Source organism: Haliaeetus leucocephalus, unplaced genomic scaffold (assembly GCF_000737465.1).
Source record: "Haliaeetus leucocephalus isolate CR32 unplaced genomic scaffold, Haliaeetus_leucocephalus-4.0 Scaffold0, whole genome shotgun sequence".
NCBI lineage: Eukaryota > Metazoa > Chordata > Aves > Accipitriformes > Accipitridae > Haliaeetus > Haliaeetus leucocephalus.
The window spans coordinates 14,974,995-14,998,006 of record NW_010972436.1 but is presented as its reverse complement, the minus strand read 5'-3'; the positions used below and the strand labels follow the sequence as shown (position 1 = coordinate 14,998,006).

General features: G+C 39.5%; 1 protein-coding gene across 9 annotated transcripts in view; it reads left to right on the top strand.

Moving 5' to 3' along the window:
- PARD3 (par-3 family cell polarity regulator) overlaps positions 1–23,012 on the top strand; it is a 460,545-nt gene that overhangs the window by 323,514 nt on the left and 114,019 nt on the right. For 6 of the 9 annotated variants that reach the window (XM_010585300.1, XM_010585343.1, XM_010585328.1 and 3 more), the window contains one exon: positions 17,690–17,800. The exons of the other annotated variants lie outside the window; for them this stretch is intronic. In XM_010585300.1, coding sequence (XP_010583602.1) covers positions 17,690–17,800 — 111 coding nt within the window. The remainder of the gene's footprint in view (positions 1–17,689; positions 17,801–23,012) is intronic. 9 annotated transcript variants of the gene reach the window in all.

The following is a 23,012-nucleotide window of genomic DNA, read 5'->3' as shown; positions in this document are numbered from 1 at the left end:
TTTGTGGGTTTTTTTTTTGTGCCCCCCCCCCCCCCCCCCCCAGCTGCTTCCAAGGTGCACTGGACATGTCCAGATTCATAAACGTATTATTTGTAGCTTTGAATAACACATTTCAACCACATTAGCCGTCTGAGACCTCTGACTGGGCATTTGGGAGAATAACCTGCATGGAGTACTGTTGCTTGTTACATGACTTCCTTGTATTGCCTATTCTGGTTTTCATTTAAGTTTTCTCATCGTAATGTCTGTGAGGAGATGAAAAGCAAATCACAAGGGTTATACCATTGATTTAGTAATTACCTTCTTTCTCTTTCATTTAATAACAACCTTCAGACTTTTAAGCCGGCACATGACAAAAAGGTATCTGAGTTGCGTAAAATACTGTTGAATTATACCCTAATCAACAGGACTGGCAAATACCTCGAACTCGATAAAATAAAATCTGTGGTCTGATTTTCATCATTCAGTAGCTTAAGAAGCAGCAATAATGGCATTTTCCTTGGAAGCATGACTCGTAGGACTTTGTATTGGTAAATGACACTTACTGATGTATGGATTTAATAGAAAACATGGCAACAAGCTCAGAAGTTAGAATTTTTTTTTTCTTTAGTCCTCTGCTCATGGCACAAACCAGCATGAATCTTGAGCCTTAGAACATAGAGGAGGAGGTTATTGCTTAAACATCCATCAGCTTTATCATTTCAAACTTGGAAGTTCGTTGCTCACACACTGAATTTGCTAATGGTCATCTGAGAATGTCTCCGACAGCTTGTGGTGCTTGTGCTGAGACTTTGATCAGAAACGCTGAGCTGTGCCGTTGCTCAGGTAAATGGAATCTGGGGCCATTTGTGCTCTGTTTTTTGCCTGCTACTACTATGAGCCAGCTGGCACAACTATCATTAAGTCCACATCTGCTTCCCCTTTTCTGCCACCAGCTAGAAAATGTGTGACCCACTACAATCCTAGATGCAGCATCTAAGCACAACACCTTTTCAAGCTTCAGAGGAGGAGCACAGTCCTTGTCCTGCCTGCAAATTGAATACTATTGATGGCACCTTCTTGTCCTGCACTTCTCTGGGCTACTTTGTCCTGATCCATTTTCAAAGTTCTGGTCAGCCCCTGGGATGCACAGAATCAGAAAAACCTTTCAAATTAAATCAGCCATGCAGCAAATTGTCATCTTTGATGCAGACGATTACCCAGGACTCTTACAAATGTCTTTCAAAGCATTTTCATATTCTTCTCTTCCTTCTTTCCAGTTAAAAGTAAATAAGGGATCGAAAGAGATAAGCTTGATTGAAAATAGCTTTTCTCTTTTGGAGAGGCAAGCCATGCTCCTTCCTTCCTCTCCGCACTTTTTTGCCTTCCTGTTTTCTGCTGCTTGGCGGAATCAGTTGCCTTGAGGAGCCGTGTGTTTCACTGCCTGCAGGCCCAAACACACTGGCCTTTGACTAAGATGTCGCTGGGGCAGGGGGCAGTGGAATGGCAAATTCATGTTTCTAAACCAAACAACTTCACATAATCTGTCAGGGATTTAAGGAATGCAGCTTCATTAAGTGGTTAGTAAACTCTATGACTTTTAAACGAAACACAGAAAGCAGTGGTATGCGATTGTGCAAGGGAGATTTGAAGCGAGAGATTAACATAATCGTATGTGGCTTTCTAGTTTGTCATTCTGACAGAAAGCAGGGCTTTGCTCTATGTATTCTTAACACTGGATTTTCCCAGGGTAAATCTTGAACCTGTAAATCTGATGGGGGTATATTGTATGGGTGTTTTGGTTTTTTTTTAAATTTCAATAGAATCAGGGCTTTTGTTTCTAACATCCAGAAATAAGTGTCAGGATGACCTGTTACTAGAGATGAGTTCACAGTGTCTGCTAACATATTCTCCCAGTATTTTTCCTTTGCTTGTCAGCGAGTTTAAATAGAGAACCTTTGACACCTACAGCACCGTCTCTGCCTGCAAAGCAAGCGAGGGAGGCAGGCGGCGTGACAGCTGAGCCCTCCGCCATCCTGCCCGGCGTTCTGCGGCGCTTCTCTTCCAGGCCTGCCGGATGAATATAGAACGCAAGTGTCAAGGATGACACCTACTTTATAATCTCTGCAAAGCAAGCTTTTTCAGAGAAGAATTTGTTGACAGTTCAGAGATTCAAAGTCAATTTCAGTTTTAGCTTGTGTAGGAATGGGATTTTTTCCTCCACCTGATGTGATAATTGAAGACTATAACTAGGCAGTGTGCTAGTCCCTAACAAAGTATGGTAAATAAATACTGTCTTGAGACATGAAGGATCTGTTAGATGAAAGCTCTATTAATGACATTTGTTTCATTATCTGTTGGAAATGTTCTTTGAAAATTTAATTTGCTGCTGGTGGCACCTGTACATTGGTATACATTACGGATGCTGTAGATGACGTTTTTAAAGCAGAGTCGTCTTTGAAAGTCCATTTTAAAAACAGGAACAGGAATGTTGTCTTAGATGAAAATTAATGCAACTTGCTATATTTTTATAGCAGAAGATGACATAGGCTATTAAGTCACAGTTACCTGTGGTACTTAAGTTGGCAGCTGCAGGACAGCTGATCCTTTTCTAAAAGGCAAAGCTCCGACTTACTACTGCATTTCACTTCCTGGGAGCAATGAACTGTATTCGCAGTGTGTTGGCAGGCTGATGCCTCCCGTTAGGATTTCCACGTGTCCTACTGTTGTGCAGAGAAATAATCATTAAAGACAGAATTATAAAACACTTCAGTGAAAATGGCAAAATGGGTATAAGCCAGTATGATTTCCAGAATAGAATATTCCTGAATAGTCGATGAGCCCCTGAATTTCCCTGAATGCAGTAAGAAAATAGTGGGTGTAAGGCATTCAGAGGGCTTATATAGGCTTTTAAGTTGTTGTTGCAGGGAAAAATAAGAGGAACAGAAGTTTTGTGAAAGAATAAGAGAGAAGAAAATATTAGAAACACAATGCCAATGGGCTATGCAAGTAGTATTTCCCCCGCTTTTGAATCCATTGATGACTTCTTCTGGAGGGAAAAAAGATAGAATTAGGAGGAAGTGAAGAGATACTGAAACTACTGCACTCTTAGAGTGATTGAGGCAGGAAGGGTTCTCTGCTTGGTTCAACTCCTGCTCACAGCAGTCCAGCTTCAACGTTTCATCAGCTGAGTGTCACACTCAGTTGAGTTTCAAGTATCTCCAAGGATGGAGACTCGGCAGCCTCTCTCAGCAGCCTGTTCCACTGCTTAACCTGGTGAAAAGTATTTGTCCTTGGTAAGAGGAGATATGAGTCAGATACACTGAATAATGACTGGTACAAAAAATCTGAATCAATCAACATGTACTTATTCTTCTCATGAAGCAAAACCAATAAGATTGTCATCCAAAAAGTTTAAATTTTAAAGGATTTTTGTGATATGTCATTACCCTCAGGGACTTACTTGCCCCCACAGTTCCTTGAACACCAAGAATATAGGAAATAATGCAGCTAAGCATGCATTTGTGACTGTCAGCCACCCATTGCATGCTAAGTGTTAAAGAAGAAGTTATCTGTAAACAGGTTATTTTTACTGCGCTTCCAAGCATCTTACTCTAAATGGTCTTGGACTGGCAACCATTTGGATATTGGTATTAGGATACCAAACTTGATTGGCTGATATGATACCTAATAGTGTCTGATATGATCCACTGAGCTAGAAAAGGTGATTAATCTCTGTGGAACTGTGGAAGAAACAATCTACAGGAATCTTCCTTTCTACTATTTCATGCTACACCAGAAAATGTCACCTGCTTTTTAATTAAAATTGCATTGTATTAATCCTGATACTTTTCATTTTCATCTCAAAGTACAGATATCAAGTGAAAAACCTCAGGCATTTGGAGTTCAGCCAGTCACAAAAGAAGGAAGTTTATATTACTTTTGGAGGAGGAGAAAGTATTATTTTTAATTCCTTCCATGTTTGGTAGATTCTCTAGAGTTTGATATAAAATCGTAAGAATGCAGTCATCACACCGAGTTGAGTGATACCCAGGAAGTCCCTGTACCCCAATACTTGGTCTCTGACAGTAGTCAGTAGTAGCTCCCGAGGGTGGGGTACCGGAACAGGGTGACCATAGAGCAGTTCTTCCTAGGTCTGTCTTCCAGGCTTTCAGTGATCTGCAGCTCAGGCATTTCTTGAGACAGTGCCTTTGTGCTCAAGTACAAAATAAGGTGTGTGTATATTCTGTTTTGGGCAATTTGTCCTGTTACTGATGATTTGGCGTATATTTACCTAATTCCAAAATACTAACAAAATTTGTAGTGTATCATATACAAAAATGTCTTTTAGACATTGTGTAGAAGGACTTTTGTATCAAGGAGCTCTTTTACATTACAAGTGCAAAGACCTGATTGCAATGCACTGCAGTAGATCTGACTCATTATGTCAGTATTTTATGGCACTCAGGTAAGCATGTTTGCAAAGTAGCAGTAAACCTTTTTGATGTGCAATAACATTTCAGTAGTTAATGTAGTGTTCCACTGCATATTAGCTTTTACTGCTTCTGTGGCAAACTTACAATAAGCAGGAGTGCAAGAAAAGGCTGTAGATGTTAGTAAAATAGACCCTGCTGGAATGCATTCACTTCATGAACTAGTTTTACAGTGTATGTTTGGGCTCACTGATGATGTAATTAACAGTAAATTTTGAAATGTTCGCTTCTGCGGAAGATAAATTCATAGTTTCTACAAATGTTAACTTTGTAGTAACTTTTTTGTGGACTTTTTTATATCGGCCTTGTAGCTCCTAGCCCTAAAAGGAAAAAGAACGTAGTATGGTTTCATGCAACTATTTGGTGGTTTTAACTGTTTTCAACAAATATAATAGCATACTACTGATATGGCTGTTTTAAAGGGTTTGTATTATACATTGAAATTATGTTGTAATGCTGTATTGGTAGAGAAATTCTCTGTTAGAAATAACTAGTTCAGTAGATATATTAACTTCATAGACCTGGCTTTGTCAATGGAATCCACAGAGTTAGTCCTTACGTTGTTTGTGCTTGCAAAACAGAAATCTCCTGGAGTTTGGCAAGTTGCTTAAGCTTTCAAGAGGAACCGATTTCCCATTTTAAAAATGGGATAGTACCTTGTTCATGCTAGTGTATCCAAGGGCATTGATGTCCTGTGGTGTTTCCTGTGTTGTAGAAATATGAAATATTTGTATGCTAAAAACATACGCTATCTACCGCTTCCAGATGCTGCTGTTGAGTTTAGTTTGAAGGTGGATGGATGGTGGATGGATGACTGAAAATGTATGTAGATTTCCTTTTTTCTGCTATGCTGTTATAGGTAGTACTTAGTAAGAAAACATCTCATCAGAAACAAAGTTTATGGATTAGCTCTAAAAGTTCAGAAAAAGATGATTTAATAACAAAAATGCATCTAGAATCTTAGCTGTATCAGCATTTTTGAGTACCACAATAATGAAAGTAGTGTATTTTTATACCAATTGCAAGTGCTTCTAGCATATTCAACACCAGGTGTGCCAGCAGTATTTATAATGCAAGCTGAATTGCTATTACAAATTTCAACAGCAACATACCACAAATAAATCTCAAATATTTCACAATGTTATTATAGGTGCTATCTTTGTCTTTAACCCGTGGTGCTAAAATCCTGAAATTCAGAGCACAACATGCTGCCACAAGCATGAGTTTCAGAGGTAGTGTTACAGTAGGAGTTACAGTAGTTACTGTAGGATTTAGTTAAACTATTTCTTTTCTCTGATGTTGCTGAGCAGGTAATGATACCAACAGTATTATCACCTGTAACTGTTAGGAGTCCTGATATCATCTGTGGAGCTCCAAATACTTTGCTAATTCTGTTTGCCTTTTATAACTGCAAAAGGAAGAAAACTGCTTGTGTAAGATAAAATGTGAAGACTCAGTGCCATTTTCATGGGTTTTTGGTTTGGGTTTTTTTCTTTTTTGAGATCTATTTTAGGCTATATATTCAGAAGAAATACTAAGATGGCAGTGATAATTGCTTTTTACTGTGTGCAGCACCGAGCATGAGCAGAGCTGACCTTATTTGGAGAAGAATATCTCAGGAGCCAGATATCTTTGATGTCAAGATTGGGTTTATTTTAAACATCATCTGTCTGGGTTTCTAAATAACTATAGGCTCATTCACTCACTTCTTATAGTGCCTGACCGTGTACAAATGAGAACAAAAACATCAGCGTGTATGGGGCTGGTCCAGGTCTGAGATCTTCTGTGCTAGGAGCTTATTTGTATGGTGGCTGGAACCAAAAAAAATAGCCCACCACCCCACGTCTCTTGCCTGTAATTAGTGCCATGCAAGTCCTGGTTTGTACGCCTTTTCAATCTGAAATAAATCTCCGCTCCCAGCTTGGCCCTGAAATAATCAGCGGTGTAAATCACAATTGATATAGTTATTTCAATGGCAGTTACCGTGAAGACAGCTCGAGCTCTGAGTACTGGCAGCTAGGGACACCGGGTGTCTCCAGGGCTCCAGGTAGGTCTGGGCAAGCCCCTGCACCAGCTGCTGCGGGGACTCGCTGCCAGACTGACTTCCCAGCCACGATCCACCGGAGCCTCATCGCATCCGCTCCAGAGGTGGTTTGTTCTGGTGGTGCAGCTGCCGTGCAGTCTTGCTCTTCATTTTCCACCCAGAAGATATTGCGTAGGTAAACTAAATTTTCAAGCTGCAGGGCAGAGTATCAGCTGGTAGAATAGACAGAGGTGTGGGAAGCCAGCAGTGGCATGTTGATGTGTACTAACCAGAGCCTTGGCTCAGGCAAAGTCCTGTGCCTTAGCCCTGTCTTTGTAGCAAACTTTCAAAATAACATACCTGTTACTTTTTGCCCTCTGTTTTTTAGAACAATGTAGATTCAGGGGCATTCAATGTCGCTTAATTGAGTTGTGCTCTAGAGTACCTTGTAAAAGTATCCTATTGGCGTTTTTTATTTGTTTTTAAAATTAAAGATTATTTTTTATCCCCAAGGAGACTTAGGTGGCACTGTGGAACCCAGAATGGGACAGGAGACCCTAAACTGTAACCTACAGCCACCAGCACTTGGGTGCTGCAGCTCAGCAAGGGGAATTGCTGTTCAGTGTTGTAGGCATCCTCTGAGAAAAGCATGGCAGCTGCACGCTTGTCTGGGTTTTAAGGATATTTTGGTTAGTCTTGTCCCACAGATCTACAGTGTTGTCTGTTTTCCTCTGCTGGAAATTGTCTGTGCCTTCCCTACCTCCTCTAAGTGTAAATATGTGAATGAGGCTAAAGATACAGAGACATCACCTATTGCTTAATTTACCCTACAGAGTTGATTTTCTAGGAGATGTGTATCAACAAAGATTTTCAGTAATTGACAGAAAAAGTGCTGACTGACTTATTAACATTTCTAGGTAATGAGATCTGTAGGGAAGTTTTAATCTTTGGAAGGTTCCGGATGAACTGCCAGTAGTTTGATTAACTTTTTGTGTGTCTATGTTAACCTTTGCTGATTTTATACAGTGTAATTGCAAGGCTGCAAGACTAAGTTGTTGGAATAATGTTACTGCAATTTCCTGGTCTAACTAGCCAGTGTATTACATTTGTGTCCTCATTTCTCTGCCTGTTACATGTGCTTAGTGAGCATCTTTAGTGATTTTCTTGTTGTAGCTCATGTTTACATAAGGCAGGCCATACTCATATATATGCAAGCAAGCATTTCAGTTGTAAAATGGACTTATGAAGACTTTTCATATTACTGAGGGTTTTTTTCCTTTTCTGCCAGGAAAATGTTGAAGCAAATTTCCCTTGCAACTATTTTTTTTTTTTTCTCTGTCTCTTGAGTGCCAGTAAAATGGGTGGGTTTTTATGTTTCATTAGCATTTCTTATAAGGTCTGCCTTTAGACCAGTACCCATTTTCTAAATTGTACTTCTGTAGGGTTGGAAAAAATCATGGTAACCAGATGCAGTATTTGTCTCTGGCCTGGCAAAGTGTTAGATTTAACAAAAGAAGCTAATAGAAATGTTCAAATTGACCCTTCTCATCATTTGGACTTCTTGGAGCTCAATCAATCTCTCATTATTATCAGAGTTATTCACGCAGAGGCAGAAGTGCTAGTATTTCTCATAATCAGCCCTTGAGCCAGATGTAATTTGCAATTTTGAAGCATTGTATTTTGAAACAATAATGCATTAAAATGAACAGAGCGGGAATTAGAAGTATAGTTGTGGAGAGAACATGTTGAAGAGTAGTCATGGTTTAAACACTTTCTCTAAGCGCTCTTAGTGGACAGTGATAATTAGAGGCAAACAATGTAGTATTATTAATACCTAAATTGGTCCACAATTTTTAAACTAAGCTGTGGAGTGTGACAAATGCAACAGCAGAAGTGTGCCCATCTCACTGCATGGTTGCAGGGCAGCAGTTGTCAGGTGGGCACCGCTGGGGTGAGATTTTGTGACCAGCTCAGTACACTGTGGGCAAGAGACAGTCAGCTGGACTTGGCACCCAGCGCACTGGGAAGGAGTGTTTTACCCTGACTCAGAAAAATTGCTTATGTTATAGAACACTAACTACATTGTACTTTAGATAGTCAGGCACCTGTTAACAGTAGGCTGCTGTTGATGCTTAGAATTGGGAAAATTATTTATCCCTGTGTATGGTATTATGTGTTGCAGAGTAGAGGTTTGTATGTCTGCTTTTATGTACATAGTCTGTGAAAGACAAGTTGACATACTGGAGGCCTTCACTCAAACTTTTTCGGGAGCCTGCTCTTTACTTTGTAAGTGAGACTTTATTTTTTTGCAATTTGTATGTACAGTTTTTCAATTATTACTTAACATCTTACTGCCCAGTACTGAATTACCTAACAGGGCACTGCAGTCTTGATGGGCAAATTCTGTATGAGAGGGGGGACAGGAGCATTTGTAAGTACATTAAATGACAGTAATGAAAGGATATGTTGCCTATTAAGATTATATTATCTATTAAAAGACTGAATTAGCTTGTCTGTGTCACATATACAAGCTACTTTCTTCAATGACAAATAGCACACACTTAGTGTACCAAATTTAATCTTGGGGCAAGTAACTTTGTGGTAAATAACCACTCTCTTTTTTGAATACATGCACAACATTAGAGAGTTTTTGCCACACAAGCAAACTTCAAAACATTTAGACTGTTATTATTTAAGTGCATTAAAATGTCATGTACTGTTTCTGTGGTTGCTCCCATCACTGATGATTGCTAACACAGTTGTATCTAAGCAGAAGCTTTCTTCTTCATTCCTGATTCCTTCAGGGATGCCACAATCCACAGTTTAACAGGTTTTGGCTGACCACCATGAAAATGAGTTATTTATGGTGACTTTTAGTACGTTGTGGTATTGCTTACTGAGTTGTTCGGCCATACAACAGAAGAATCTCATGTCTGTTTGCTGACTTGCTGCTGTCTTTCCAATATTATCATTGTAAAATTATCCCCGCTTCCTTTGACCTTCTCAGCCTGTTTTTAAACTGCACTAGTTTGGATTAGCTTGTGATTTATTTATTTATTTAGTTAGTTAATTAATTAATTTATTAGAGCTGTCAATGGCTCCAGCTAGTTTTAGGCAATCATGAATAGCAATACAAGAAGACTATCTTCTGTTTAGAAATTTGCAAACAGATGGTCTCTCCGTAAAAGAAATCTGTTTTAAAAAGTTCCACCATTTTATGCTGGAAGTAAATATTACAAATGCTTAAGTTGCGAAGAGGGAGCGACTTGGTGTGAATAATATTCTGCCTGTTGTGTCATGCCTTTCAGGAAATGTTATCAAAACTGTTTATGAAAATAATTGAATGAAACCTCATGATGTCTCTTGGTTTGGCATCATACCCACTTTCGATGAAGTTGGGATACTGACTCACAAAGACAGGCAGATTAAGCTTCAGTAGCTGGAAATGGTTACCGATCCCATATGTAGTTTCCACTTCTTTCCAGGAAGTTGTTGTGGGAATCACTGGTGATGTTGCACATGAAGTGTTGCAATATATGTGCCGTCCTGGCTGTTGTTTTTGAGTAGCCTTAGTTTGGTGAGAGGTACTAGAATCCCCACCTGAACGGTGCTGAAAAATGGTTTTTAATGTTTGGAAAGTGAGGCAGAGGCTGTTGGGAGAAAATGTCTGAATATAGCATAGAAGACCCTGATGTGCTTTACAGTACTCATACACAGGGTGGCAACTTCAGAGAGGGCTGATAATTTGGAGTGATCATCTCTTTGGTTCTCCTGCTTTAAATAACTGTGTTCCTGGCTGAGCATGTGAGTTTCTTTATTGCTTGAAGGCAAACTTCATTACTTTGAAGAGGTACAAGTGTACCTTTTCAGAGGTATTCTACATTTTCAGGAGTTACCTATGTCTTTTTGCAATGCGCCTTTCTTGGTTTGGGACAGCAGAGTTCTCCAGGAACCCTCCAGGCAGAGGTCTTCTGCTGAATGTTCCACCAGAAGGATTGCTGCTTTATCAGTTTTAACATCGGCAAGGAAACCCATGGAAAATGAAAAGTTATAAGCGTCCATTTTAACTATGGCCACAAGCTCCTACATCAAGGTGCCTTGCTCCTGATGCCTGTACGACAGTGCTTCTGTATCATCTCAGGATACTGCTGCTGCTGAGTCACTCCAGCAGTCATTCCATTCCCTCCTAATAAGTAGAATTTGATCTACTAATTTGATTAGATGTGATAACTGGCTATTTCTAGAAATCCATTGCAAATATGTAAATGTTTGCAGTTACAAGCATATTTTTAAAAATAGCACTTGCACAATTTTGCTTCAAAAAGAATGCTTGTAAACCCTCAAGTCATCCCTAACCAGCATGATTTTTGTTTGTGCGCTATGTTGAATACTTGTTTATGCTTATTAATTTTTTTTTAGCAACAGAATGTTTTTGTGTGTCACAATAATCTTTTGCAATATAAATCTCATGGTTTTGCTGATACAGCAGGGTGAAAAAAGATTACAGAAATCATTGCGAAATCCTCTGAGTAGCGTTAGATTATGTGTGTGTGTGAATACTGTTTGCTACTATGGGGAAAAGAGCATGCCGTGAAGACAGAAAGCACTGATAGAATAGCTCAAGACACTCACCATTTGTTAATTTTTAATGATGGTCTTTTTTCTATTAAGGAACATAATGCTACTGAACTGTCTCAATCAATTTTTGTGTTTTTTCATTAATCAACTAATGCATGTTTCTTCTATAGCTCTTTATTCTAATGAAATATGTGGATGATTTGGCAGATGACAATGATCTCATCAGTAACGCATCAGAGTAAAATCCATTTAGGAGATTATATGTATATTACTTTTGTTATATCAAGGATGCTGATATATATTCTTTTAAACTGAAGCTATTTTTGAGATAAGTAGTAAATGTGGAGTGTCTGTTGCTACCACTCATACATCCTCCTTTCTTCATTTTTCTGTCTATATAATTATTTATGCAAAATCATTTACATGTTCTTTATGTCTACATGTGTATTTTATATACATTTCACATATTTTATATATATGGCATCATGTTGTAGCTTGAGCTTGTTCTTTACATGTTCTGCTACTCTGTCTTCGCTGTTAAGTCTTGCACTGTTTAGTTGCTCTGATGCATTGGCCCAAGGCCACTGATGGCACTTGCTAGTCAGTGCCTCTCTGTTGAGTGTGATAGGCTTTGGATTAGGCCACCTCCTAGTTGGTGACAGTCATTCAAGCAAGTAAGCTTGAAAGTAAGCCAGCTAGGGACTGACAGAGAGGTTTGGGTATGCATTTTAGTTTGATTAGATTGTCCAGGGTTCATGGGATTTCCTATTTGAGGGTCAAGCTTCAGGCATATAGGTCTGTGTTGTCGTCTTTTTATTAATAATAATGTGACAAACTAGTATCACAGGGTCTGAGGATGGTCCTTCCCTCTGATGTGACTTGGCTGTTATATTCTAGAGATCATACTTTTAAAAAATGGTCCTCTTACATTATTTTCTTCACTTACTGTGATTGCTATTGTTGGCTGAATTTGCGGATTAAGTCTGTGGATCTGTGAATATGACTTTGAGCATTTACACTTATCTTGAAACTTTCTCTAACCCTTAATGTAGAAGGAGAATTAAGAAGCTATAAATTAAGTAGAACCCTGGAGTATCTTGGCAATTAGAGTGAACAAGATTTCAGCTGCTCTCTTTCATCAATTTCTCACACTCTTGGATAGACAGGGTATTTTTAATTTACAACCTGTATTTCAATTGGTCATAGAAGTTTTTTCTTGAAGCTTTTGCTTATGCAGTTACAAAATAAAATTAAACTACTTTTTAGCTATACTTTTTGAAACAGGGCTTAGATGAGAGAGCTACTGAATAAACTAGCTGTTACATCAGGTAGTGTTCCTGTATTTGTAAATGTTGTTGCTATTATAAAGAGATTATTCTATAACCATACAGTATGGGCCCTCAAAGAAGTATTAAGCTATGTCTGTGGAAGAATATGTTTATGAACAGAAAAGTAATTTTTTTATTATTTGGGGTTTGGATGAAAATATGTGCTTTCTTTTTGCTCTTTATTTTCCACCATGAGTAATAATATTCTGTGCTCTTCTTCAAAGAATTCAGACTTGGGGAAGCGGTGGCCACAGGTCAGTGTTGTGCTGCTATGGCTGCAGGTGCTCCACAGTATCTGGTGTAGCTCCAGCTTTAGCATCAGAACTTTTTTCATCATTACTATGTTAACTTTGTGAGGCAGTAGTGTACGCAATTTTACTGCACATCATGCGGTAGCTTGTGTCTGTGGATTGGTATCTTGCGCACTGATTTAGGTGGGGCTTTTATAGCTCACAGTCAAATTGTTGGCACTGAATTTAGCAAATGACAGGAGCTTGAAATTAGATTCCCAGGACTGTCTGAACATCAGTGTCACAGATGCTCCTTTTCTGCACTGTTTTGTTTTTTAATTCCAACGGTAGTTCTTACCTTTCTTTTTCAACACTGTCCTCCTTTTCACTCATGCAAGGAGCATTGCTGTGCACAGATCCTGAGCAGTGGAGTTCTCATGTCTGCTTCAGAAGGAAAGTTGTCATTTCATTTGCATTTGTAAGAACTGCAACAAGTATCCCAGCAGCCAGCCTCACAGCAATGAGAATGAGACCATCACAGGTTCAGACAAGTGCCTGCAAATCTCCAGGTGCTTCAGGCACTCGCTAACCACCTGCGCGCAGCGGAGAACAGCATCTGCGTCTGTGAAGTGAGCAGCAAGGGCTGGGATCAAATCACTTGGCAGTATCCTCAAGGCCACGTCCTTGCAAGAGTCTAGAGTCTCTCTGACACAGGACAAATGGATGGTGATTGCTATTCTACAGAGGAGATATCGTTAACAATTGCACTTTGGGAGTTTCCAGCCTTAGGTTCTTATCATTAAGTGAGCAGTCGCTTCAGTGGGGGAAGTTATTACATGGGTGTGCTAGGACATTCAATATATGCATTATGGAAGAAACAGTATTGGCAGCAGTAAGGTTCCAAAGTTGCCATGGGTCATGTATGGGACATACATCCTCATTCCATCTTCCCTTCCTTTTGACTACCTGAGCAGTAAAGAAGCTTCACAATGGTGCAAATGCTGGTGGGTTGCAGGGGAGGCGTCACACACATTAATGTTTGTGGGGCAAGTCAGGGATTATAGCACTTGCACATTTAAGAAGGTGAAACTTTTGCAGAGTTAAGCCAGATCTTGTCACTGGGCTGATGCATTCAAATTGGGGTGTTTTAAATACCTGGAATAATTCTGGGGACCTGACCCATGCTTTGCTTCTTTTGACTCACAGAACTACACAAGGGCCACTGGAGAGCAGCAGGGAAGGGCTTTACCACCAGCTATGAAGATAGTGCAGGTGGCTGTGGGACGTGCATTTGGTGTTTTCAAAGGATATGGCATAGACTGCTTGAATTTCAGTGGTTTCAGTGGTCTCAGTACTCTAATTTTTATTTCTAAGTGTCTTGTTTTACTTAATATTAATGAAGCAGAGTAGGAAACATCTACCTGAGGAAATTAGGAGTGGTGATTTTGAATAGCTTGACACCAGTGTAGTCACCGCAGTACAGTTGAGGGAGTGTTAACAGCTCACTTTAATAGTGTGCCTTAGTATTGCTGGGGGTTGCTCTTCTGTAGTTAAACTTGGCTTGAATGTGAACGTTAAATAATTTATAAATGTCTGTTATAAATTTGGTGGAGAAGATGCTGATTTGGGCTGTGGGTTTCATTTTGACTGTAAATCATACTTCATGGAGCAAACACTTTTAATAGAAATAAGTAGAAAACACACTTATTGTTAGCAAGAGTAATCTTACCAAAACCTTTGAATGATGTTTGGAGTGGGGAGTATTGACTGCCCCTACAGAAATAAAAGGGTGCGGGGGGGTGTACATATGTATCCCCATCGCAGTTCTTTTAAGCACCTTTCTCAAGTGCTTGGTGGAGCCTGGAAAATGTTTTTCCTTTGTGTTTCTGTTACTTCTACTATTTTAACCTGAAGCTTAACAGAGATGCTGTTAGACTTGCGATCTTGGTGGAGAAGAGAAATCTTGAACTTGTAAATATTTTTGCACAGAGGTCTTGCTAAAAGTATGCAGACTTGTTCAGAGCCAGACTCATTTAGGGCAGAGTGTTTCCAAACTGTTCTGCAGCTCCATGACTTAAGAGTATCATGGAGATGCTATCTGTGCAGGTGTTAAAAACACGAAGCCACAATCAGGGAGGGGGGAGGATGGCGTTGATTATTCTGGGTTCGAGTATAGGGACAGTGCAGTTAATGTTGCTGAACTTGTTACAGGCAGTGGTGATTATGGCAGATATATCACTTCTGTGGGTGACAAAGTCCAGAGAAGGTAACTTTGCAAGACCACCGTGGTTCATACTCTGCCAGGCTGTCCACTGCCAGGATGACCACAGAGCTTGTCAGAGATGGGCACTGGAAAGTCTCCGGTCAGAGTGGGAACAATATGGCCACCCTTTGAAATGCCTGGCAAAGGACCAGAGATGTCTTCTGGAGACTATCAGGATGGTCCCCGAGGGCAGAAGAAATGCTCATTCCCCGATGATGGGAAGAAAACCCTGAAAGAGAAGAAGGGTTGTTGCCACAGCTTGCTCATGAGTCAAAGCAAATTGAACCCTCCTGCTGCTCCGAGTGCTGCCTGTGCGGTAAACCTACCTCTGCCTCTGTTGAAATGCAGGACAAGCGTGGTGTGTTCTGGACTTGGGCAGTTGGATCTGGAAACTCAAACCATCGATTTTTGCTAGGTTTGCGTTACATGCTAATGTTAGAAATACTCTCCCCACAATCATGCAGCCTGACCAGACATTTACTAGATTGCTTAGAAGGATTATTAAAAATTTCCTGTGTACTTTATTTTTTTAATAAGGTATTGATTTCGATATATTTCTGTTCATACTTGCAATGAATTGATTTATGGTGGTAGAAATTCTGTTTTGCTGCCAAAACCTAATGGGTACTAACTAATTCAATTTTATCTATTTTTTTCTTTTTTTTTTTAACCATTAGTTCTTTTTCAAAAATAAACTGGCTACTCCAGAATTTGGTTCCTTTGCTTTGCCTGACATTTTGAATGGGTCAAGGAAGGACAGGAGACAGAAGCAAACGCTGGCATCCCAGAGATGCTGTGGTACAATTACCACATATGTTGTATGTCTCCTCGCAGCTCTGCATGTTCCGTCAGTCAGACCCCTGCCACCCCCAGCACTTTCTGTGTATCAGGGTAAAATGGCTCAGTTCCACTGTTTTTCTGCCAAAACTCCTCTCTTGGCTAGAGGATTTAGGGCTATTTTAAATTAACCATTCTCTTACGACATCCAGAACTTGATTTGAATCTCTTGTGTCATATATGTAAATGTTTTGTATAATGGTTTTGACTACTCTTTAATAAATAGGTGGATATTTTAAAAGATACATGCTGGTGTTTCTAGTCACTGAATTTAAGTATGTCAGTTTTCCATGTAACATTATAAAATCAGAGACTTTATGTCCTATTTTGTGTTTCTTAACGCTATCACGTCCTCTGCCTTTCCCTTTTCAGATGATTATTAATGAACAGTTTTAGTTTTCAGATGCCTGAATTACTTTGGAAATGAGCAATCTGGGAACTGTGGAGAACAGCCACACACTTTAAAGTTTTTGTACATGGTCCTATGCTGTATTTTTGTGTTGTGTTTTTAAACAGCTGCCCTAAGAGCCGTAAACATGATTATGCGGTATAATAGTATCTCTTGACTGAGTTGCCAGAAAGTAATCATTCTGCAGGGTTGCTGTGTAGTACATCTTCACCCCACATAATGGCTTTGTACTAGAATCAACAGGAGCAAAAAGGAAAATATTATCAATGCCTGGTAGACTCTAAATATTTTAAACAGTTTACATTCATGGGTCAGAAGAACTCGTGTGTTTTATTTTGCTGTTTGTGAGCATTCAGGGTGTCCTGTCTGCACCATTGCTGGACTTAGTATGTTTCAGTGCTTTCATTTCACTTTTGATGTGAACCTGAGTGTGAAGTGCCACAAGTGTCAGGCTGCTCTCATCTGAGAGTTTGATTAAAAAAAAGTAAAATTCTTATTTCTTTTGGTATGATAAATGATCCCACGTTTAATAGGTATGTATTGTAATAAGATACTGTTTAATAGATATGTGTTATCCCTTCTGCCTTAAATAGAAAATTGACATCTAAACTTCAGATGTATTTAACGGCTATATTTAAGTGTTTGTCTAGTTCCCTCTATACAAGTCATTCCTTTCAGAGTAGGTCTGAAATATCTAAGAAATAAGAAATACATGCAGTTTTGTCCTAATAATAACTGAGTATCTCAAATGCCAACCTGTGCTCTCCCTGAAAGTTTAAAAGAAAACAGTAGAATGTGCAAATATGGAAGAAAGCTAAAATACTTGAAATGTAGCCAGTAGAGGCAAAGAGGAGATGTGAAGAGGGCAAACACTGGGTTGGCAGCATCGCACTCTGTCTGGGACAGCCCAGCCAGCTCCATCTCTCCACTCACCCTCCTTGCACTGGAACACCCTTGGGGGAAAAGAGTCACAAGTAATAAGTTTAAAAAAAACCTTGGTGCTGAAAAAGAATAAATTTACATTTTTGGATGGCATCCACCGTGTGGTGAAACTGCTCTGTGGGGTGGGTGTGAAGGGTGGTACTGTGCTCTGGGCAGCTGTCAGACATACAGCGCCGCGTCTCTTGCAGTTCATACGTGAAAGCCTTCACTTAATGTAAACTTGAGTTGCATTCTTTGGCAGTTATAGTGTTCAGTAATTTCTAAAACATTGTTTGACTATGTATTTAAGAATAGTGACCCCAAAATCCTGGCAGAAAAAAGGAATGCGGTCCTATTATTTTTTTTTTTGGTTTGTTCTGTTCTTTAGTGAGGAATTCTATAAACTTTTAAGAGGAGTGAAATAAAAATAAAATTAAAAAAAAAAAACCTATGCAAAAAACCCTGAAAGCAGCCTGAAATAGTAAATACTGACATTCTGAGGTCTTTGCACTTTCCCTTCCTGATTTCCAAGCAGCCCTTCTTGGAAGACTCACTTTGTCATAGGAAAAGGAAAATACAGTTTTGTTCATTTCACAAGTTAGATTCTTTTTTTGTGTGTTATTAACAGGTTTGGCAAACATCGCAAAGATGACAAGAGTGAGAAAACTGGTAAAATAAAAGTGCAGGAAGCTCTTACTTCAGAAGAGGAGAGAATACGAATGAAGCAAGAACAGGAGAGGTAGACTTCAGTATTTGCTTAAACCTTGATAGAGAGAGTTTGTTTTATAAATTAAATAACTGAAGTTCAATTTTCACTGATGAAATTTCCCAAATGTTGATATGTTTATATATTTTAAATAACAAGACAAAGCTGGATTTATTTTGGACATTGGTATCAACAGCTTCTTTGGCTGCATTAAGCATCTTTTATAGACCCAGAGCTCCTTTCCTTATTGAGGAGACTGAAGTAATAAAATGAAATGCTTTCTCTATATATTCTATAACTGATTTTATTGACATTTTCAGAAAACAAATATTTATAAAGAATGAGGTATGTTTTGTATTTTTCTTCAAAGTCTTACATATCTAGTTTTTTCATTGATATATTTAGAAAAAACCTAAAAATTATACTTACCAGTATATTTGTCACTGGAGTTCAGTCTATTTATGTCATGCAGTCTGTTTATGGAATGATATGTATATTAAACTGCTAATTGTAAAAATGAGTGGTGAGTACCTCTATTTTTCCTTGTCAGCTCCCCTTAACATTAAAAACCTATGTAATGTATATGTCATATGCTCTTCTCAGTATTTCCAATCTACTTTTCATCCTATCTCTTGTAGCCCTAGATATTTGGGGCCTAGACTCTGGTATCTCTTATATCAGTTTAGTCAAAATCTTGGAAAGCTTAGGTCATAAATTAAGTAGTATTCGGGAATGTGTGTGGAGAGAAGACCTTTTTGAGTAGACGTCTCTTCAGTAAGGAGACAAACTTTAAAGGGTACAAAGTTTGAATGCTAAATGGTAAATGGGTTCAGACACATTTAGCAGTGAAAGTGAACTATGAATTGGAAAGATTTATCTAAAAATTATGCTATAGCTCAGCCATAAATTGAGATTTGATGCAGGAATTATGGAGGGAAATGTTGTCCTTGTACAGGAGGTATGACTAGTTAGTCCTAATGATCCCTTTAACCATCATCTCTATGCACCTTGGTCTTCTGTACGTAAGAACAGAAGTTTATAAATGATGGCTTCATCACTCGAGCAGCTCTCTGGAACAGCAGAGCCACAGTAACTCTTGTGTAGTCTCCTCAGTAAAACCTAAAATGGTTTGCTTTCAGTTCTTTTAGGGTTGAGCGATTTACGTTACAGTTAAGGCAGGCTAGGAGAATATATTTATTAGTTAATGAAGATCAGCAGTAACTTGTTAAACTGCAGAAACTTTATCATTTGTGACCATCTGTTTGGATTATATTATGGGAATTCTTTTACTCTTTAACAGATATACTAGCATAAATTGATGTAAAAATTTATTCGTGTCTTTCTCCATCCATTCTGACAGTAGAGGGTGGCTGGATCACAGTGCTTGGATGTTTTTTACTTGTCTGATTGGTTTTTATTTTCTCTTTTAACAAAAGTGAAGGAGGGTCATTAAATTTGTTCCTGTTTTTAAGAGTAATGTGCTTTCAGATTAAATGGTAAAGGGGAATACTGGAACTGACGGAAATAAGTGACTTTGGATATGAGGGTGTTTGTGCAGTTAACTTCCCTTTATGCGTGGTCAGACTAGCCACTTTGTGGATAAATTCATGCCAGGGGTGCGCAGCCATTGAAAGCTGCCTCCATCACTCCAGCCAGCTCAGGGCAGGGGGAAGGTTAGCCACACGTGCACAGCGCTGACCCCTGGCTTAACTGGCTTATCATGCTCCGCTGAACTTGAGCTTGCCCAGCACGGAGGGTTTCTTAGTAACCTTAGGTCCCCAGAAAATCAGCCATATACATTTATTCAAAGAAGAAAGACTTGAGGTTTGAGTTAGTAACATGTTCTCTCTCTTCGTTCTCTCTCTTTGTCTCTCTGTGTCTCTCAGTAAGAATGGTGAGAGTATAGACTGTCCATGTGGTGATGTAAGAGAGGTTGCAATAGTCACGCTGGGTACCAAGGTAGAACTATGAAATTATTTGTATAGCCCCCAATGCATGGAGCAAATTCCTAATCCCTGTCCATCAGGTTGTGCTAACCAATTTGAATCTTTCCTGGAATCTCACTCCTCATGTGTCATAAAAACAATTTTATGTGTTCACTGAAACTGCAGAAAATGCATGTGCCAGAACTTCATAACAGCTTGATGTTATCGTAACACGGGTCCTCCTCCTCCCGTTACTCTCTTTCCCTAACTGTGTATTTACTTTCCTTTGTGTTATGTCTATAAGAGAATGCAAGTTTTTGGGGGTAGTGGCATGTACAACTAATAAAAGACAATAAAATAGCAACCAAATGTGTGAGGTCCTTCCTTATGTTTCTGAAAAATTCAGATGTTGATTTGGTCCACAGAGACTAAATATTTTTGCAGTTAGATTGCAGAGAGTTTCCTTTTGATCCTGTAAAATAATGGTGTTAGATACATGCTATTAATGAAGAGTACTCTTGCAATTAACTGAACAATCCCTCAAAATGCTTACTAGGAGACCGAGTGAAATATTACTGTCAGTGTTGGTTCATAATGGCTGCTATTTTAACTTTGTTTTCTGTGGGTTTTTTTCCTCCTTGATGTTTTTAGCAGTACAATTCACTTGCTCTATTTTACTTGGTATTTGATACTATATACCTCTATAATGATGCAATACTTTGGGGAAATAGGTTGGATTTAATGAATTTACTATGTATGAGAGGCTAGGAGCAAAAATCCTTAGGGGGTCAGAGAACAAGTGAACGGTCCATTAAAAAATCAATCATGCCCACAATTTTATGGAATTATTATGCCTTGACTTGATAATTTTAATAGTATTGTGCTTACAACAGTATTTTCTTTAAAATCGTAAAAGTAATGTTCATATTGATTATGAGACAAATAAGCAAATTAATGCTCTTCAATTTACCATGATTAAGATGAATAAAATTGCCTTTTATAAACATATTATTAATAATAATTTCTTATTAAGGAGCATATCTCTTAAGCTGTATATGGTATGTGTTTACTGATAATCTTAAAGTACTTTTGAGCAGAAAATGAAATTACCTAGTTGAAAATACAGGCAGCTTTCAATGAAATAGACTACGGGAACAATTAGGAGCATCATCTAAGGAGACGACCCTCCAATCTTGCCAAAATTGCTGTAAAATGCTTGCTATTTGTAAATTTTCCAAATGTTGGTTTAACAGTTCATCCAAGGCTGTAGGACATTGTCCCCGTGTCACTATTCTTTAACACTGATTTACTCCAGAAAAAGAAGTATGCTTGCATTATCCTCGAGTATCTGCCAAGCACTGATCTGAAAATGCAGATGGGCTGTGGTGTGCTGTTAGAAAGGGTGCTTCTCCCCAGCAAAGGCACCAATCAAAACCTTAAGGCAAAACTAAGCCATAGGTTTTCTGAACTTGGTCTTGTGACTCCTAAGAAAGAGACTATACTGCAGAGTCTTGAGGAAGTTGAATAAGACGTGAATTCAGTTCTATTCCTGTGCCAGATCACAGCTGTTTTATAGATATGCTAACTTGGAGCCCCTCTTTGCCATGCTGTCATCTCATCCATCACTGGACTAGTAAAACTGGGTGCTACTGAGATGCTACATTCACTCGGACAGACTGAGAAAAAAGCCTTGGGCCCTTCTTGGTTTTCTTATAGAAGGTCTTCTATCAATTCCAGCGTCTCCTGATGCGCCTGTGGTTGGCCCATCTTCCTAAGAGTAATGTCTTAGACTTTACAGATTGGAGATGCATGGACTATCTTGAGCTTTCAGAGATGCTTCAAACTACTTACAGTCTTACACAGGCATTGCTATGTAGGATAGACTTAACACCAGACTTTGAAACTTTTGTCATGGATGGTCACCTTCTGCTGTGCTACTGGATCTAAACCTTTGGAAGCCCACAGACCTTTCCACTTTAGAAATTCTCTACGTCTGGTCTTTGAGGGGCTCCCAGGATAGGGTTTTCTCAATACCTAGCCAATGTGTCCATTGGTATCCTGCAACCTGATTGCCCTGACAGGTTTTCTGACTTCTTCAAGGCCCTGTAGACAGTCTCTTTCTTAAGAGTGAAGACAGAACTGTTCAGAAAACCTACTGCTTTTGTCTTCTGGTTTTTATTGGTGGCCCTTGCTGGAGAGAGACATCCCTCTAACAGCAGGTTCTGAAACCTTCGTCTCTCCCTCTTTCACCCTTGGATTTTTCCTTGGATTTCTTTTTTGTTGTTGGGTTGGTTTCCCCCCACCTCCATCCCCACCCCTGCAGCTCTGTGTTCATCACAAAACAAATCTTCAGCAAATCAAAAACCTTTGCTTGTGTTCTGCCCTTCTTCAGCTCAGGCATGTGCAGTTCTTGACACTGGCCTCACAAGGCCACGCGTGCCGGCCCTGTCTTCAGCCGTGAACTGACCTCCTCTAGCAAACCGAGTGCTCCCCAACCCAAGCAACTTTACTCTTTGTACCCGGGTAGTAGGTAACGGAGGAATGAAATAAGCATACTTCGTGAAGTTTTCACGGAATTCAGCTGTATCCGGCATGGTTCACTGCTAGATAATACTTAAAAGATGAAAGTTGCAATTCTAATGTAATCTCATGATTCAGAGTATGTGATCCCAGCTATGGGCGAATAGTGCTTATGCTTTAATCCGCCTCTAGAGGCACTTCCTCCTCCTGAAAGAAGAGTCTACAGGATATTTTCTCCGTGTGGTTAATACACTGACTTAAGAGATTCACTAATGTTCTCTAAATCTCTGGGTTACCATAAAAGTGTTTTAATCTTAGTATTGTATTCTTCCTCAACTTCCACTGAAACGGATGCAAAGTCAGGTGCTTAAACACCCGTGTCGCGAGGATCAGTCTTGAGGAGATAAGGAGAAACCTTTTGGAAGCGAATTAAAGAGCTGTGCTGGTGGAAGCGCTATGACAGATGCTCCAGAAATGCTGGGAGGATGACGGAGCAGTCGGATGGGGGCTCTGGGAGCCAGGGGCTTCCGCTGCTCTGAAAACGCAGCCGTACAGCTCCAGCCTCTGCTACACTTGCTGGAGGACAATTAACGCACGGCAGAGCGGTACCGCGCTTCGTACCCATGCGTGTATAGTTCTCATCGGGGAAAGAAACCCGCTTCCTTGCTGGTGTGTCCCGCCCCCCTTTCTATTTTGCAAAACATAACCTTCTGTTCTTCCGGTTACAGAGGCGATTAAATGTCCATAACTCCGCCGTTGCCGTTACCGACCTCTGTGCAAATGTCCCCGCTGCCGGCGGC